The sequence below is a fragment of the Malaya genurostris genome, chromosome 3, assembly GCF_030247185.1.
Source record: "Malaya genurostris strain Urasoe2022 chromosome 3, Malgen_1.1, whole genome shotgun sequence".
Classification (NCBI taxonomy): domain Eukaryota; kingdom Metazoa; phylum Arthropoda; class Insecta; order Diptera; family Culicidae; genus Malaya; species Malaya genurostris.
The window spans coordinates 45,056,065-45,074,109 of NC_080572.1; the positions used below are offsets into that span (position 1 = coordinate 45,056,065).

Here is an 18,045-nt window from a genome sequence, read left to right on the forward strand (position 1 = left end):
TCTGTAATATGAACACTATTAATGTAGAGGAGCAGCACCCTGCAAAAGATAGGCAATTACGACGAATAATTGTATGTCGCTTATCGTTTAGCAGTTCTCAAAAACTCTGGTGATCTCTAATAAAAGCTTCTCTTCGGAATTCCTCGAGAGCTGGTCAGGTCAGAGATGGCCTGAATAAGATTACGTCGTATTTTTTATTCGATATATATAGTATCATTTATATACACACTTAGAAAAATTTACATCCACTATCGAAATCACGTAAAGATAAGTCATATCATCAATTTTACAGTTAATTTAGCTGAAGTTAACATCGATACAGACGAAAAATTTGTTTTACATGTTAGAAGATGTAATATTGTGTCATCACCGAAGAAATTACGGCATGCTTGAATTTACGTCAAGCGTAAATTTCATTTTTTTTAAGAGCATGCATACGGTTGGTATACTTTTGTACTTAATTATATTTCGTTTGAATCCAACATATGGAAAACCTTTTCTTATTTCATTGTTGGAGCAGTAATTCTCGGTGGAACTTTTTCTTGTTCATAAATAATAAACAGTAGCTATGGTAATATTGGTTTACTGTTCGAAGCGCTGCCTTTTCCCCGGTATTCTAAATGGCGTAACAGTTCGGCTGAAAAGTTCGTATCGTTTAATAGAAACACACATTTTTTTGCCAAAATTCGTTTTTATTATTCAACATAATTGCCATCAGAGGCGATACAGCGATTATAGCGATCTTCCAACTTTTCGATACCATTTTTGTAGTACGATTTGTCCTTTGTCTCAAAATAGGCCTCAGTTTCAGCGACTACCTCTTCATTGCTTCTAAATTTTTTACCAGCGAGCATTCTCTTGAGGTCTGAGAACAGGAAAAAGTCACTGGGGGCCAAATCTGGAGAATACGGTGGATGAGGGAGCAATTCAAAGCCCAATTCGTTCAATTTCAGCATGGTTTTCATCGACTTGTGACACGGTGCATTGTCTTGATGAAACATAACTTTTTTCTTCTTCAAATGAGGCCGTTTTTTTGAAATTTCGTCCTTCAAACGCTCTAATAACGCTATATAATAGTCACTGTTGATGGTTTTTCCCTTTCAAGGTAGTCGATGAAAATTATACCATGCGAATCCCAAAATACAGACGCCATAACCTTACCGGCCGATTGTTGAGTCTTTCCACGCTTTGGGTTCGGTTCATCGCGTGCAGTCCACTCAGCTGACTGTCGATTGGACTACGGAGTGAAGTGATGGAGCCATGTTTCGTCCATTGTTATATATCGACGAAAAAATCGGTTTTATTTCGATATAACAGCTCCAAACACTGCTCAGAATCATCAATTCGTTGTTGTTTTTGATCGATTGTGAGCTCACGCGGCACCCATTTTGCACAAAGCTTTCTCATATCCAAATATTCGTGAATAATATGTCCAACACGTTCCTTTGATATCTTTAGAGTGTCAGCTATCTCGATCAACTTCACTTTACGGTCATTGAAAATCATTTGTGGATTTTTTCACGTTTTCATCGGTAACAGCCTCTTTTGGACGTCCACTGCGTTCATCGTCTTCGGTGCTCATATGACCAGTACGAAATTTTGTAAACCACTTACGAATTGTTGCTTCGCCCGGTGCAGAGTCCGGATAACACTCATCATGCCATTTTTTGGTATCGGCGGCACTTTTTTTCATCAAAAAGTAGTGTTTCATCAACACACGAAATTCCTTTTTTTCCATTTTTTTTTTCACAATAACAAAAGTAGCTTCACTCAAAATGCAATATCTCACAAACTAATAGTCAGACAGCTGTCAAATTTATACACGTTCTTTTGAAGGTTGGTACTAACTGAAAATGGTATGGATTTAATTCTAGTGGCGCCCTCTCATAGAAACGATACGAACTTTTCAGCCGATCTGTTACGTTTGTTATGCATGCGCTTGAAGAGGCCTATATGCGACTTTCGGATACAAGATACAAGAGGATACAAGAATCCCGTGAAAACCATTGGTTACCTATGACAATCAGATGGCCACATGTCAATATTGTCAAAAAGCTGTTCACTACGGTAAATCATGTGATAAACTGGACAAGGAGACAACTACAAAGGACAACGGTGCATCTTTCACACCAACCCCAAGTAACCCCAGTACACCTGTGACAGCCACCAACAACAATGAAGCATCCCCTTCTATGAATCCGTTAGTATCCCCTATAGAACAAAGTACACCAGCTGCAGTTAACAACTTACCCTCCAACCAACCATCAATTGCAACCAATGTACAACAAGACGCATCTACAGCAACTAGCAACGAACTCAAGATTACGAACAATAAGGAAAACGAAAATCAGTCGGTGTTGAACAGTCGTTCGCACCGCACGCATATAGCTCTTGGCTCCTGGAAATTTTTTCTGGCTACCTAGAGTTTCATTGATTCAGGGCTTCAGCCTTTTTCAAGGCTACCTGAATCACTAACAGTCTTTTTAAAGACTAACAATTAGTCAGCCAAGGCTATACAAAGAGTGATATTAGAGTGACTAAGTGATACAAAGAGTGATATTAGAGTGACTAAGAAATTAATCAGCCTTTTTAAAGGCTAGCTATTCAAAGAACTATTATTCAAAATTCAAAATTCCATTCATTTCAAAAATGCCTGCGTCCAATCGGAAAGGCAACAAGCCTAAGGCTAAAAATAATTCAATACGGAGTAAATCACAATCCGTTATTCAACATTTTTCTAATAACATTCACGATCTTATAGAATCTGAATGTAAAAATAAAAGACAACGGACGGATTTCCCTTCCGTTGATCCTATGCCGTCTAACAATATTTACGAGATTCTTCCTGTACCGGTTGTAGCGACATAGAAGAAAATTCTTCAAAAATTCCCAAAATGGACGCTTGTCGTTCTGGGAAGAAACATCAATCTATGCCACCAGTGACGGTGATGATTTCCGACTTCAAAGCATTCCGTACTGAGCTTTCTACTTTTCTCCCGGAAGTAAAAGTCTCATTTCAAATCGGACGAAGAGGAGAATGTCGAGTCTTGGTTGATGGATTGGAAGATTACGAACGACTTATTCGATATTTGTCCGAGAAACTTCATAAATTTTATTCATATGATATAAAATCAGACAGACCCTTCAAGGCTGTCTTGAAAGGCTTATCAAATGATCAAAGTATTGATGAAATTAAAAATGAAATAAAAGAATTGCTTGGTTTTGCCCCTTCCCAAGTAATACTTATGAAAAAAAGAGTGAATGGTACTTCTAAACCACGCTCTGGAATTTCCCATGAACTTTACCTAATACACTTCAATCGAAGTGATGTAAACAATTTGAAAACTTTAGAAAAAGTACGTTACATTTCCCGCATTAAAATTCATTGGGAACATTATAAACGGCATCGTATTGCAAACTTAACGCAATGTCGTCGTTGCCAAGGCTTCGGTCATGGAACCAAAAATTGTCATATGGATATACGGTGTTTGAATTGTGGTAAATCGCATTCGAAAGACGTTTGTCCAATGAATGAAACCACTGATAAATTTTCATGTTCAAATTGCAATGGAAATCATAAATCCAATTATTTGAAATGTCCTGTCAGGGAAAAAATTTTAAACGCTCGTTCGCTTAGACAACAAGTCAAATCAACGACCTTCAATTTACAGAACATACCTGAATATAAAAAAACCGTTACAAATGCCACGCCTAATTCTTCTAAGGCAAGTATTTCTTCGAATTTAAAACAAAAAACAGGTACGCCTGCCAATTCGTCTTCTAACGAAAACAATTTATTGACAGGTAGATCGACCTCGTCATCATCTTCTTCTAATGCTGGTATATTAGGTAGAAATCTACCACCTATTTCTTCTAATGTAAATAATCAAAACACAGGACCGCCTTGCAGTCCATCTTCTAACGAAAACAATTTATTAATAGGTAGACCGGCCAAATCATCTTCTTCTAATGGCAGTCTACCTACAAATATTCCTTCAATATCATTCGCTTCTTTAAATGAAGTCGATTTAGGCGATATAACTGAAAATAAAATGATCTACCTAGTGAAGATGAATTTTATAATTTTCTCTAAGTTCACAAAATCCATATTGCCATTGTGACAGAAACTTTACTTAAACCAAATGTCAAATTGAAAAGTAATCCACATTATGTGGTTCATCGATTTGACAGGTTTACTGGAATGGGTGGTGGAGTTGCCATTTTTGTCCAACTGCAAATTAAACATCGAATTTTACCTTCTTTCAATACTAAAGTTATTGAAAGCTTGGGAATCGAAGTTGAAACCATTCATGGAATTTATTTCATCGCTGGAGCATATTTGCCATTCCAATGCACCGGCGAACAATTAAATTTCTTTAAAGGCGATTTGCAAAAACTCACAAGATATCGATCGAAATTTTTCGTAATAGGGGACTCAAATGCAAAGCATGTCCAGTGGAATTGTAGGCAAAATAACAGTAATGCTAAAATACTTCATAATCAACTCTCAGCTGGTTACTTCACAGTTCTTCATCCCAGTAATCCTACTTGTTTCTCTTCCGTGAAAAACCCGTCTACAATTGATCTGGTTCTAACGGATCAAAGTCACATTTGTAGTGAACCGATTGCACATGCTGACTTTGACTCAGATCATCTTCCTGTAACATTCAGACTTTCCAACGAAGCTATAATTAATCCTATTAGTTCTATATTCAACTATCATAGAGCTAATTGGTTGGATTACAGATCTCACATTGAAAATCATGTGGATCATGAAACTATTTTAGAAAATTCTGCGGACATCGACACAGCAATTGATAATTTGAATCATTACATTATCGAAGCTAGAAATCTTTCAGTTCCCAAAAATCAAACTAAAATAAATTCTCCTATCATCGATGACAATCTTCAACTGCTCATTCGGTTGAAAAATGTTCGTCGACGACGAGCGTATCAACGTTCTCGTGATCCTGCTATGAAAAACATAGTTAAGTATTTACAAAAAGAAATTAAACATAGATTTACTATTTTGCGAAATGAAAATTTCTCTAAAGAAGTTGAACAAATTAAACCATATTCTAAACCTTTCTGGAAACTTTCTAAGGTTCTTAAGAAACCTCAGAAACCAATTCCTGCTCTCAAGGAAGGAAATCAAATACTTCTTACAAATGGCGAAAAAGCTCAAAAACTTGCTCAGCAGTTTGAGAGTGTACACAATTTTAATTTGAACGTTGTGAGTCCTATTGAAAATGAAGTCTCACTGAAATATGAGCATATTTCAACCCAAGTGTTATCACACGATGAAATTATTGAGACGAATTTTGATGAAATTAAATCAATTATTAGGAAACTCAAAAACATGAAGGCTCCTGGTAATGATGGAATTTTTAATATTCTTATTAAAAATCTTCCCGATGTTGCCTTGAGACTCCTGGTTAAAATTTTCAACAAGTGTTTTTCATTAGCTTACTTCCCAAATAGATGAAAAAACGCCAAAGTAATTCCTATCCTGAAACCTGATAAAAATCCAGCAGAAACATCAAGTTATCGACCAATTAGCTTACTTTCTTCTATCAGTAAACTTTTTGAAAAAATTATCTTGTTGAGAATGATGTCTCATATAAATGAGAATTCAATTTTTTTACCAAAACAGTTTGGATTTCGTCATGAACATTCAACTACTCATCAACTTGTCAGAGTAACGAACATGATAAAAGCAAATAAATCTTCTGGGTTATCCACTGGAGTTGCTCTTCTAGACATAGAAAAAGCATTCGACAGTGTTTGGCACAAAGGTTTAATAGCAAAAATGTCTGATTTCCAGTTTCCTATTTATTTGATCAAAATGATTCAAAATTATTTAACTGGTCGTACTCTTCAGGTTAGCTATCAGAATTGTAATTCTGAATTGCTACCCGTACGAGCCGGTGTTCCGCAGGGTTCGAGCGTAGCTCCAATCTTGTATAATATTTTCACTTCTGATCTTCCAAATCTACCCGTTGGTTGTCAGAAATCGTTATTCTGTGACGACACAAGTATGTTAGCCACAGGTAGAAATCTAAGAGTGATCTGCAGTCGCCTACAAAGAAGTTTAAATATTTTCAGTGATTATCTGTCAAAATGGAAAATGAAACCAAATGCAGCAAAAACGCAATTAATTATCTTTCCTCATAAGCCAAGAGCTTCTTTCCTTAAACCAAACAATAATCACATTCTCAAATTGAATGGCTTGGAATTGACATGGTCTGATCAAGCTAAATACTTAGGTTTAACGTATGACAAAAAACTCACTTTCAAGGATCACATTGAAGGAATCCAGGCAAAGTGTAATAAATATATTAAATGTTTATATCCTCTTATAAACAGAAATTCTAAGCTCTGTCTAAAAAACAAGTTGTTAATTTATAAACAAATTTTCAGACCAGCCATGCTTTATGCAGTACCAATTTGGTCAAGTTGTTGTTCCACCAGGAAGAAAACGCTTCAAAGGATTCTGAATAAAATTCTGAAAATGATTTTGAAGCGTCCTCCCTGGTTTAGTACAAATGAGTTACACAGACTCACAAATATAGAACCATTAGATGTAATGTCACATAATATTATAAGCAAATTCCGACAAAAATCGATTCAATCTTCAATCTTCAATTGAATATATATATATATATATATATATATATATATATATATATATATATATATATATATATATATATATATATATATATATATATATATATATATATATATATATATATATATATATATATATATATATATATATATATATATATATATATATATATATATCACTGAAAATATTTAAACTTCTTTGTAGGCGACTGCAGATCACTCTTAGATTTCTACCTGTGGCTAACATACTTGTGTCGTCACAGAATAACGATTTCTGACAACCAACGGGTAGATTTGGAAGATCAGAAGTGAAAATATTATACAAGATTGGAGCTACGCTCGAACCCTGCGGAACACCGGCTCGTACGGGTAGCAATTCAGAATTACAATTCTGATAGCTAACCTGAAGAGTACGACCAGTTAAATAATTTTGAATCATTTTGATCAAATAAATAGGAAACTGGAAATCAGACATTTTTGCTATTAAACCTTTGTGCCAAACACTGTCGAATGCTTTTTCTATGTCTAGAAGAGCAACTCCAGTGGATAACCCAGAAGATTTATTTGCTTTTATCATGTTCGTTACTCTGACAAGTTGATGAGTAGTTGAATGTTCATGACGAAATCCAAACTGTTTTGGTAAAAAAATTGAATTCTCATTTATATGAGACATCATTCTCAACAAGATAATTTTTTCAAAAAGTTTACTGATAGAAGAAAGTAAGCTAATTGGTCGATAACTTGATGTTTCTGCTGGATTTTTATCAGGTTTCAGGATAGGAATTACTTTGGCGTTTTTTCATCTATTTGGGAAGTAAGCTAATGAAAAACACTTGTTGAAAATTTTAACCAGGAGTCTCAAGGCAACATCGGGAAGATTTTTAATAAGAATATTAAAAATTCCATCATTACCAGGAGCCTTCATGTTTTTGAGTTTCCTAATAATTGATTTAATTTCATCAAAATTCGTCTCAATAATTTCATCGTGTGATAACACTTGGGTTGAAATATGCTCATATTTCAGTGAGACTTCATTTTCAATAGGACTCACAACGTTCAAATTAAAATTGTGTACACTCTCAAACTGCTGAGCAAGTTTTTGAGCTTTTTCGCCATTTGTAAGAAGTATTTGATTTCCTTCCTTGAGAGCAGGAATTGGTTTCTGAGGTTTCTTAAGAACCTTAGAAAGTTTCCAGAAAGGTTTAGAATATGGTTTAATTTGTTCAACTTCTTTAGAGAAATTTTCATTTCGCAAAATAGTAAATCTATGTTTAATTTCTTTTTGTAAATACTTAACTATGTTTTTCATAGCAGGATCACGAGAACGTTGATACGCTCGTCGTCGACGAACATTTTTCAACCGAATGAGCAGTTGAAGATTGTCATCGATGATAGGAGAATTTATTTTAGTTTGATTTTTGGGAACTGAAAGATTTCTAGCTTCGATAATGTAATGATTCAAATTATCAATTGCTGTGTCGATGTCCGCAGAATTTTCTAAAATAGTTTCATGATCCACATGATTTTCAATGTGAGATCTGTAATCCAACCAATTAGCTCTATGATAGTTGAATATAGAACTAATAGGATTAATTATAGCTTCGTTGGAAAGTCTGAATGTTACAGGAAGATGATCTGAGTCAAAGTCAGCATGTGTAATCGGTTCACTACAAATGTGACTTTGATCAACTTGTCAGAGTAACGAACATGATAAAAGCAAATAAATCTTCTGGGTTATCCACTGGAGTTGCTCTTCTAGACATATATATATATATATATATATATATATATATATATATATATATATATATATATATATATATATATATATATATATATATATATATATATATATATATATATATATATATATATATATATATATATATATATATATATATATATATATATATATAATAGGGCTGAAAAGTCACCACTTGTGGCTGAACACCCAATTTAAATCTTAATAATTTAATTTAAACTCATATTCCAATAAATAGTTATTAAAAAAAAATTAAAAAATTGGCTCAATCGGCCACGAAAAGCTTGTACGCAAATAGGCCTGAATAAAAATATCTTCTAAATAAAAGAAAATCAACTGGATGGTACACAATTATTACGGTCGGTTTAATAAACAAATGATGGCTGATGACATTCATGTTTCCAACTATCTCAAGCATTTTTAAATCAATAATTTTCATCTTTTTCTGAATGCATTGAGGCGAGTTTCAAAGTATTCAAAACTAAAATTTATTGAGAAAGCAATACATTTAAGTACAATCTGTAATTGGCATTTCTATTAACTATTATCTTGAACCAACTGCAAAGGTAACCTGAACCTCATTTGACCAGTGCTATCTCAGTCGATTGAAAGAGATATAAGTTATGTCAAAGATGCAACTGACTTTCACGGTCTAGCTTACAATCTTAAGAAACAATCCATTGTTACAAAACTAAAAAGCAGTTGTCTCCGCTACCGCTAGATAAATTTTCGTGAAAAAAACATCATCATCCAAGATTGTAAATTGCCCCTTAACTAAATTTCAATTGACACTGCAAAAACTGAACAACTGAGTACTGTCCTTTCAGTTTATTTCTCATAAAGAAAGACTTCGCAATTACTGTGAAAACCGACTTTCGTACCCGAGAGCGGAGGGCCGAATTTCATATACCATTCAAATCATAAAAATATGCACTCACTTTTTTTCGAAATGGATGAGACGAATTTCACAAACGCAGGCTTAAATGACAGGTATTATTGTCCCATAAAAAGTATTCAAATTTCATATGGATTAGACCTCCGGTTTCGGAATTACAGATTGATGACGAATTCAACAGTTTTCTTTTATGGAAGAAGATGTAAAGAAGAGCTAATATCTCAAAAGTAGAAAATAAGCTCACAGGCATTGTAACTCACATCGCTTATACCTGTCTCCGGAATCCGATTCCGGAAATACCAGAAATAGCTTAGTTGACCGCCCGTGAGTTTCCCGGGATTGATCAGAAAAAATTGAAATTGTTGAAATTGTTTGGTTCAATATACCAAATACATGATACTTGGGAATAGTTGCTCAACGTTCAACTTAAACTGATTTTGAGAATAAAATGACCAATAACGTAGAATGCCACGCTCATGCAGATCACTCTAGAAAGGAGACGAATGTTAGTTCAACACTTGAATTCTCTGCACCACCACAATGTCACAGAAAAGGAGTAATGTTAGCGAGGCAAGGAATTGATCAGGATTTATCTTGGTAGATAATACGATCTAATTATTATAAAAACGTGAAAGAACATGAAAAAACGAAATTAGTTTGTCAAATTAGAGTATTCTTAAAAGCTCGAAAGAACATATAAGAAAACATTGTCTCGAAAAATACGGAATAAATAAAAAACACTTTGTTCAACAAAGTGATAGTTTAGTAAACAAGAGCTGAAAATAGAAGAAAAGAAACTCCTGCAATTGTAGCCTTTACGACATGGTCTGGTGTTGACCGGAGAAAAATAATAGGTACTATCCAACCCCTGGTTCCGGCAGAACCAGGAGGTGTAATCAAATGCTCCAAAATGGAACTCACTTACTTTACTCTGCGACGACTCAACCGATATTCACAAATTTAGATTCAAATGAAATGTCTTACGGTCTTACACGAAATTCATTAGGTTTGTCCAGATCGGACTCCCGGTTCTGGAATTACATGGTGACTTCAAGCCGTCATTTAGAGCAATACTGCAAAAACGAGAAAAATTTTTGTAATTCTTGCTCAAAACAACTTAGATTAGTAGGTTCTACTAGTTCACGCCCGAACAACTACCACGCCACTCAGCAGTACAACATAAACCGCTAAGCAGACGTAAAGTTTTCTCTCTAGCTGACTCTAAAAGGAATCAATAAAGTTCAATGGAACAAATTCTTCAAGTATTTATTGAGGTAATTATTATACTGTTAACATGAAGATATAATCAATTTTGAACAATGAAAAATGCGTAAGTTTGACGAGGTGATAATAATTTGCGAAAATTTTAGTGATTTATTTTTTTGACTTAATTTTGTATATAAAACGGCAAGTATGTAACTGATATTAATGACCTCCAATAGACATTTATATATTTTATTACGAAATGTTTCTGGTTAATTGTTTTTAAATATTTCAACATGAAGCGTTTCTAGTTTTGCCTTTCTCTAGGGTAATAGGATTGCTGAAAATACCGACTTTTGATCGGAGCTCCGGAGACCCCTAGTGTTATACACCATTCGACTTAGCTCGACGAAACCGAGAAATGTCTGTGTGTGTACCTTTGAAAAAAATTTCTCAGTGCTCAATTTTCTAGGAGATTGCTGAGCCGATTTTAACAAACTTAGGTTTGTTTGAACACTACACTTGGGTTGTAAATCAAGTTAGAAGGTCAATTGACTACCATTCCTGGTGGTATAAGTGACGTAACCGTCACAACGAATTTTTTTATCTCCGCTCTATTTTCACGGAGATGGCTGAACCAATTACTACAAACTAAGGCTCGTTTGAAAGGTAGTGCGTTGTGAATCAAGTTTGAATATCAATTGGCTGTAATAAGTGTGATATAAGGACATAATAAGCGAAGAAAACGCTTCAAAGGATTCAGAATAAAATTTTGAAAATGATTTTGATCCTCCCTGGTTTAGTACAAATGAGTTACACAGACTCACAAATATAGAACCATCAGATGTAATGTCACATAATATTATAAGCAAATTCCGACTAAAATCGATGCAATCTTCAATTGAATCGATTCGCTCTCTGTATTAGTTAGTAAGTTAATATATAAGTTCCTTTTCCTAATTACACAATACAAGTAGGTTTAGAATTTTCCCTACACAAAAATCTCAGAATTGCGGAAGCTAATGATGTCCTCATGGTAATAACCAAATCATATATATAATAGGGCTGAAAAGTCACCACTTGTGGCTGAACACACAATTTAAATCTTAATAATTTAATTTTAACTCATATTCCAATAAATAGTTATTTAAAAAAAGGACATAATAAGGATTTGAAGATAACATTGGAGATACTTCCGATGCCGGAGTGATGTAACCAAAAAATCACTCATTTTTACATTTCGCATTCAGCTCATCAGTGCGTCAGCAGTTTATGTTGAACTGCTATCGCCACCTAACGGTTCAACATAACCCGCTGAGCAGACGTAAAGTATTTGCTACTTACAAATCACTTCATTGGCACCGAAGTGCCATGTCTATCCTGACGTGCCGAAAGAACAAAACAAATTGACGACATACTGGCCGCCAACAGATTGTAGTCATTTAGGGGTTTGGTACCTCATGTGTACCGTTTTGTGCTAAAGTGCTCATGACTAGTTTTCATTTTTACGTTTCGCATTCCAAAATGACTACAATCTGTCAGGATAGACATGGCACTTCGGAGCCAATGAAGTGATTTGTAAGTAGCAAATACTTTACGTCTGTTCAGCGGTTTATGTTGAACCGTTAGGTGGCGTTAGCAGTTCAACATAAACTGCTGACGCACTGATGAGCTGAATGCGAAACGTAAAAATGAAAACTAGTCATGTGCACTTTAGCACAAAACGGTACACATGAGGTACCAAACCCCTAAATGACAAAATATCACTGTTTTTCTACCCGCACATTTTTTTCAGGAAGTAACCAATGGTCAAGTTCAAATGTATTATCACGGATACTTTTGATTTCAAAAATGTTGAATCAATCTAGATGATTTTTTGTCAGAAATAATCAGAGCAAATTCGTGTCAGATTCGAATGTTAGAATAAGATGAATGATGCCTTCATCAAACGACTGAGTAGATTAAGCAGAGTTTTTTTCGTTTTGCTGTCATCGTTCTCAACCAACTGACAGTATTTGAAAACAACAATGTCGTTGACCTAAATGATTATGACAAAGTCAACAGATATAAACCGTTTTCGAAAAAAAGAAATTTCCCTTAAATTCCACTATGAAGAATTTTAACTATTTCGTTATAATACTAACGTAATAGAGACAGACAGATACAAGTATTTCGAAGGCTATTTGCACTCATCCTCAGTATATCAGTTTAGAAGACATTTCAACAGACATTTTTTGAAAAGAATAATTGCAATATTGTGATATTGTTATCTGAGAGTTCTCCGAGCCAAGACAAATACTCATATTTAACACAACTATCACCACAAAAGCAGAAGAAGATAGTATTTTCCGCACCGAACAATGAATTGGAAACCCTCATAATTGTAAAACTACCGTCGTCAACCCAATTAAAGTGTGCCGCAGTATATAATAATGACCTTTGAGACCCCATGCAGCGATCGCTCCAATCATCCGATTCTGTGAAGCGACCAATAGTAGACTAATTTCCTCAATAATTCTTCAAGCTGACGAAAGCCCAAGACTTCCTTGGCCAAGGTCGCGTTAGTCCAAACGGGCTCTCTAGCTATGACAAACGTCTACCGTAATTCAGAGACAAAACGTGAGAAACAAATTCGGCTATACGCCTATCATCAATCTCAAAGCCACAGACCAGTGATTAATTTAAGGTGCAACCATAAAACAAATCTTAATAAGTGTTCATAATGGTTATGTGAATTAGATTGCTCCACTACCGACTAGGAAGGTAATTAACCTCACACAAACCGGACATCGATCGTCTCAATTGTCGGTTGTGGTGGGGCCTCGGAAGGTCGCCGGCAGGTTAACTTGACGGTGACGTCATGGTTGGAGAACCGATACGTTACCTCGGAGGGTTCAAGAGTCATAAAAATTAGAAACCGTCAGGAGTTACAACAACGAAAAACGATTCATAAATTCTATTCCGTTTCGTTGCCGGTGCTTGTCTAAAGGGGTTCTACTCTCGATCTGTATATCGCCGAAAGGCGTATATCAGTGTTGCCAAATAATGGAACTGTTTTTGAATATATTCGTGTTACTTGAGCTTTAAAAAATAAGCAGATGTAAGCAGCCACGAGGTACATGGTTTAACAACACTGCATCGGATGCCTGCGGGCCCACACGCGTGGTTAAGCAGTTCCAAACCAAATGAATCAGTGCCCATTGCGACTGTAAACACTTGTAGAATGGCTCTTCCGCGCGCATCCTCCGCGCTCATCCATCGCGGGCATAAATCGTAGTTACTATCGTCCATCGCCGATCGTCGCGCCTTCGGGCCCATTCAGAGAGGTCTTTACAGACTTCGGGGTGCGATTTATTATAACTCGATGTGATAGTTTATTTTTTCCTCGACCATCTGGGAAGGTCATCCTCTCTTCTTCTTTGGTTCGAATGAGGATGGTGATGGGCAGTACTCTCATAGTGTTTAGATTTTTATATAAATATTGGGCTCAGCCGACAGAATTGTATCATTGCTCTGACTAACTTTATTTCGACTAAATCGGTTCAGCGAAAAATCGCGAGTTTTCAACATAATGGCATTTAAGGTAAGCGACAGAATCGCTGTTTAAGAAAGATTGGTTGGTTTTAAAAGGTGATTCAGTGGCTTAGTGAAATTCAATTATTTGGCTTCGAATGGACTGTTTTTTGAAAAATAAAACCAAGTGTTCAATGTGATGTTCTGTGTGTTCTAATCATATGTGATGTTTCATTTTTTTTTGTGTGTAGATGGTTGTATTGTTCGCCTCGCTGGCCTACGCTAGCGCTGGATTCATTGAAGCCGATCCCCATCATTCCTACTCATCTGCTCCTGCCGTGAGCTACAGCTCGATCACTCACCATGCTCCGAGCGTTGCCGTGGCCAAAACTCTGGCCTATGCTGAACCCGCGGTGCAATATGCCGCTCCAATTACCAAGTCGTACGCTGTTCAAGAGCCATCCCTCCTGAAGACCATTGTGGCTCAACCAACTTACACCAAGACCCTAGTTCAGCAGCCGACTTATGCCAAGACCCTGGTATCAGAGCCCGTCTATGCTCACTCTGCTCCAGTTTATGCTGCCAAAACCGTGGCATACCAAGCCCCAATCGCATACAGCTCTCCGATCGTCAAGAAGCTAGAATACGCTCCAGTTGCCAAGACCTACGTGTCCCACCCAGCTTACACCAAGGCTATTGTCGCTGAACCATCATACGCTAAAACTTATGTTTCGGAACCAGCATACGCTAAGGCTTATGTGTCGGAACCAGCATACACTAAGGCTTATATTTCGGAACCCACATATGCCAAGACTCTTGTTCAACAGCCCATCTACTCAAAGACCCTGGTTCAACAGCCAGCCATCTATGCTCAGTCTGCTCCAGTTCTTGCCACCAAATCGTTGAGCTACTCGCCAGCTGCTCAGGTTGCCCACGTTAGCTACGAGGATAACAGTGCTCACTACGCCTGGTGAGCAGTTGTGTTTGCTTAGAAGAATGACCTCACGCAAGTATGAACAAGTGATCGATGTTGTGAATATTACCAGTGCCTAATATGTTGAACGATTTTGTTGAATATATTTATTGATTGATAAACTGTAACAATCTGTTTGATTTATTCGAATTCATCTATGTAGGGTAAGGGCTCCCTATTTCATCTCATTTGTAAGGACGTCGCCTCAAAACCCCGATTTAGCCACTCAAATCACTATAACTGTTTCATATTACTGCTTCATTCGCTTTGCTCAAAGTTGAGAATTGATTCACAATTCTTGAAAATTAGCCTAATATTCATAAAACAGCTAAAAACACTTATGATGTGTTCACTACTCTGCTCCTAATTTCATCTCAATGGATTTTTACCCATCCTATCGTTGGTCCCTTATTCATCCTATAAATTAGCAATGGCGACAGCAGTCAAAACAAAATATTCCACTATTACACTCTCAGGTTCAAAATGTCAGAATTCTTCTTAAAAACGGCCTAATGCCAACTATGAGACAACACACGATATTTTTAGAACCAGTTTGAAGTCATTTTAACGTAATTTTCCGGTCGTTTCCGTTACCTTTCGCTTTGAATTTAAAATTTGACTGTAAATTTAATTTAGTGAACTTTAAATAAAACCAAAAAGAGAAATTGTCATCAGCCTTTCTTAAAACAAAATGCAGAGCCAGAGATGCCATTTATACAGATTTATCTGTATTGTATAGATTTTTGCGTTCGCATACTGATTTAAATAAAAGTTCAGATTTTATAAAGAATTCTTAAATTTAATACAGATTTGTACAGGTTCATAAAAAGTGAGAAGTAAAAATTAGACTTTTCTCTCTGAGTATCTATTAGTATTTGGTTTCAGCGATTCTTTAAAAGTTTATTATTCAACGGATAAATCACATGTTAAAGTGGAAATAAAGAACTATCTTTTAACATCATTTTATTAGTGAAAACAGATAGAGCAGATATAGACTTTTTATACAAAGTAATACATATTTTCTATGAAAACATCTGGCATCTCTGTGCACAGCCGATGAAACTCACACATTTAACAGCATTATGTTGATGTGATCATGTTTTGAGACGAATCGATTAGTAGATATTCAGAAACATAACGAACTGTAAATCTTGAGACGAAAATGTGTCCTAAATTGAAAAGTGAGTTTATTTTAAATGAAAAAAACGATCACCGAAGAATTTAAAACCATTTCTTTCAATGGAAAAGTGTGACAATAGCTTTTATAATCATTTCAAAACATTGCACAGTTTGGTTCAGATAGGTTGTAAAATATTATTCATGTTTAAAGTAATGAAGTGACTGGATGAGATGGAAATAGGAGCTCAGATGAAATAGGGAGCCGTTACCCTATGAGCATGCACAGAAAAATAAAATTGTACATTAGTTCTTCTTTTCATGAAAACAAGATATTACTGGGTCCAAGAATTTCATAATAATTGACCATTTTCTTACTTATAGAAAAACAAGAAAATCGTATGTTTATTGCACCATTCGAGAAACCGTTTCGTATTCACTATTTTTGTTTCCATAAATACGTTTATTTCTTAAGGTAATTTACATAAGTTTTTCTTCGCCTGTATTAGGATATCATTCTAATATAGTCACAACGATTCGAATTTAATAAATCATATTACTGTTATTTTATTAAATATCATATTATTTGAATCAAACGATTAACTTCTATAAATTATAAAATAACCTAAAATTTTTATACATTTTTTTTACAATTGTCTAAAATATTTCGAGTTTGTTTGTATCAGCACATCATTTCTATTCAAATTTAGCTATTGGATGAACTAAAGGACGCAGTAGGAGTCAGAACTAAGTCTCAAAAGGGTCAATTATTAAATTGAAACTCCAATTGGCTTTAGGAAATAATAAAGAAGTTTCATGTATGGAAGGTCACGACAAGCAAGAATGTCTCGAGCTGGGACATTGAATAGTTTATCTTGGGTACGCAAAGAATTCATTAGTTGAGACCTGACATCACGATACTCTACTGTCCAAATGACATGATCAATGATTAGTCTCGGAAAGCCCAATTCGAAGGAGATGTGCACCTAACGTGTAGTGATTGGACATGAGTCTAGACATCACACGAATGAAGTCCCTACTCACATCCAGCCCCCTGAACCATGCCTTTGTCGATATTTTAGGAATAATTGAGTGCATCCACCGACCTAGATCATCTCTATCCCAAAAAGCTTGCCAGATGGCAAGTGTTCTTAGACGAGACGCGCTATAGAAAGTTGAAGGCAATCGGTCTCTCATAAATTTCTCCCTCAATAGCACCACGTTTGGCTAAAGTATCGGCTCCCATTGCCTGGAATGGAGCAATGAGCCGGGACCCAAACTATTGTGTATTGATCATTATTATTCAATATGTCGTTCAGGAACTGTTTTATTTTGCCCAAGAAAAAAGGATCATTTTTGCAAGCAGCGTTTGAGCGAATGGGTTCAATTGCGCTCAGACTATCTGTGAAGATGAAATACACTGAGGTCTCTTTTTACGCGGAGGATACGTACCGCGTAAACAAAAACCGCGTAACTTCGGAAATCCGCGAAAAAAACCGCAAAATTAAAGAAAAAAAATTTTGTTGATACCAAATGTCTTAGAAATGCATGAAATGTCCAGATCTAGTGAAACCTCAAAAAAATTTTTTTTTTTTAAATTCGACTTCGAGACTTAGAGAACTTTAGACCGCGTGACTTCGGAAATCCGCGTAGAAAAAAATCGCAAAATGGAAAAAGGTTCTTGAAGTCTAAATGAGACCGAAACATTATTGTTGAACATACCAAACCCAGTAGTATCTTCAAAAACATTTTCTCAATTCAAAAAAGCTGTCATTTCTCTTGCAGAAGGGTACGACCGATTTCTGAAATGTTACGTAATACGTAAGATGGTCAACACTGATGTGTACCTACAACATAATACAAAATATTTTTTAAAAAATCCTCGAACCATCATGTCTAAACAGGAAATAGAGCAAAAAGAGTAGGGTAGATGGATGTTTGAAAGAGAGCTGG

At 35.6% G+C, this 18,045-nt stretch overlaps 1 protein-coding gene across 1 annotated transcript; it reads left to right on the top strand.

Moving 5' to 3' along the window:
• Nucleotides 1-13,926: 13,926 nt before the first annotated feature.
• Nucleotides 13,927-15,107, top strand: LOC131438827 (larval/pupal cuticle protein H1C-like). Its single transcript, XM_058609147.1, has 2 exons — nt 13,927-14,073; nt 14,255-15,107. The coding sequence occupies exons 1-2, from the start codon at nt 14,062-14,064 to the stop codon at nt 14,975-14,977; spliced, it is 735 nt and encodes a 244-aa protein (XP_058465130.1). The 5' UTR covers nt 13,927-14,061; the 3' UTR covers nt 14,978-15,107.
• The last annotated feature ends 2,938 nt before the right edge of the window (nt 15,108-18,045 follow it).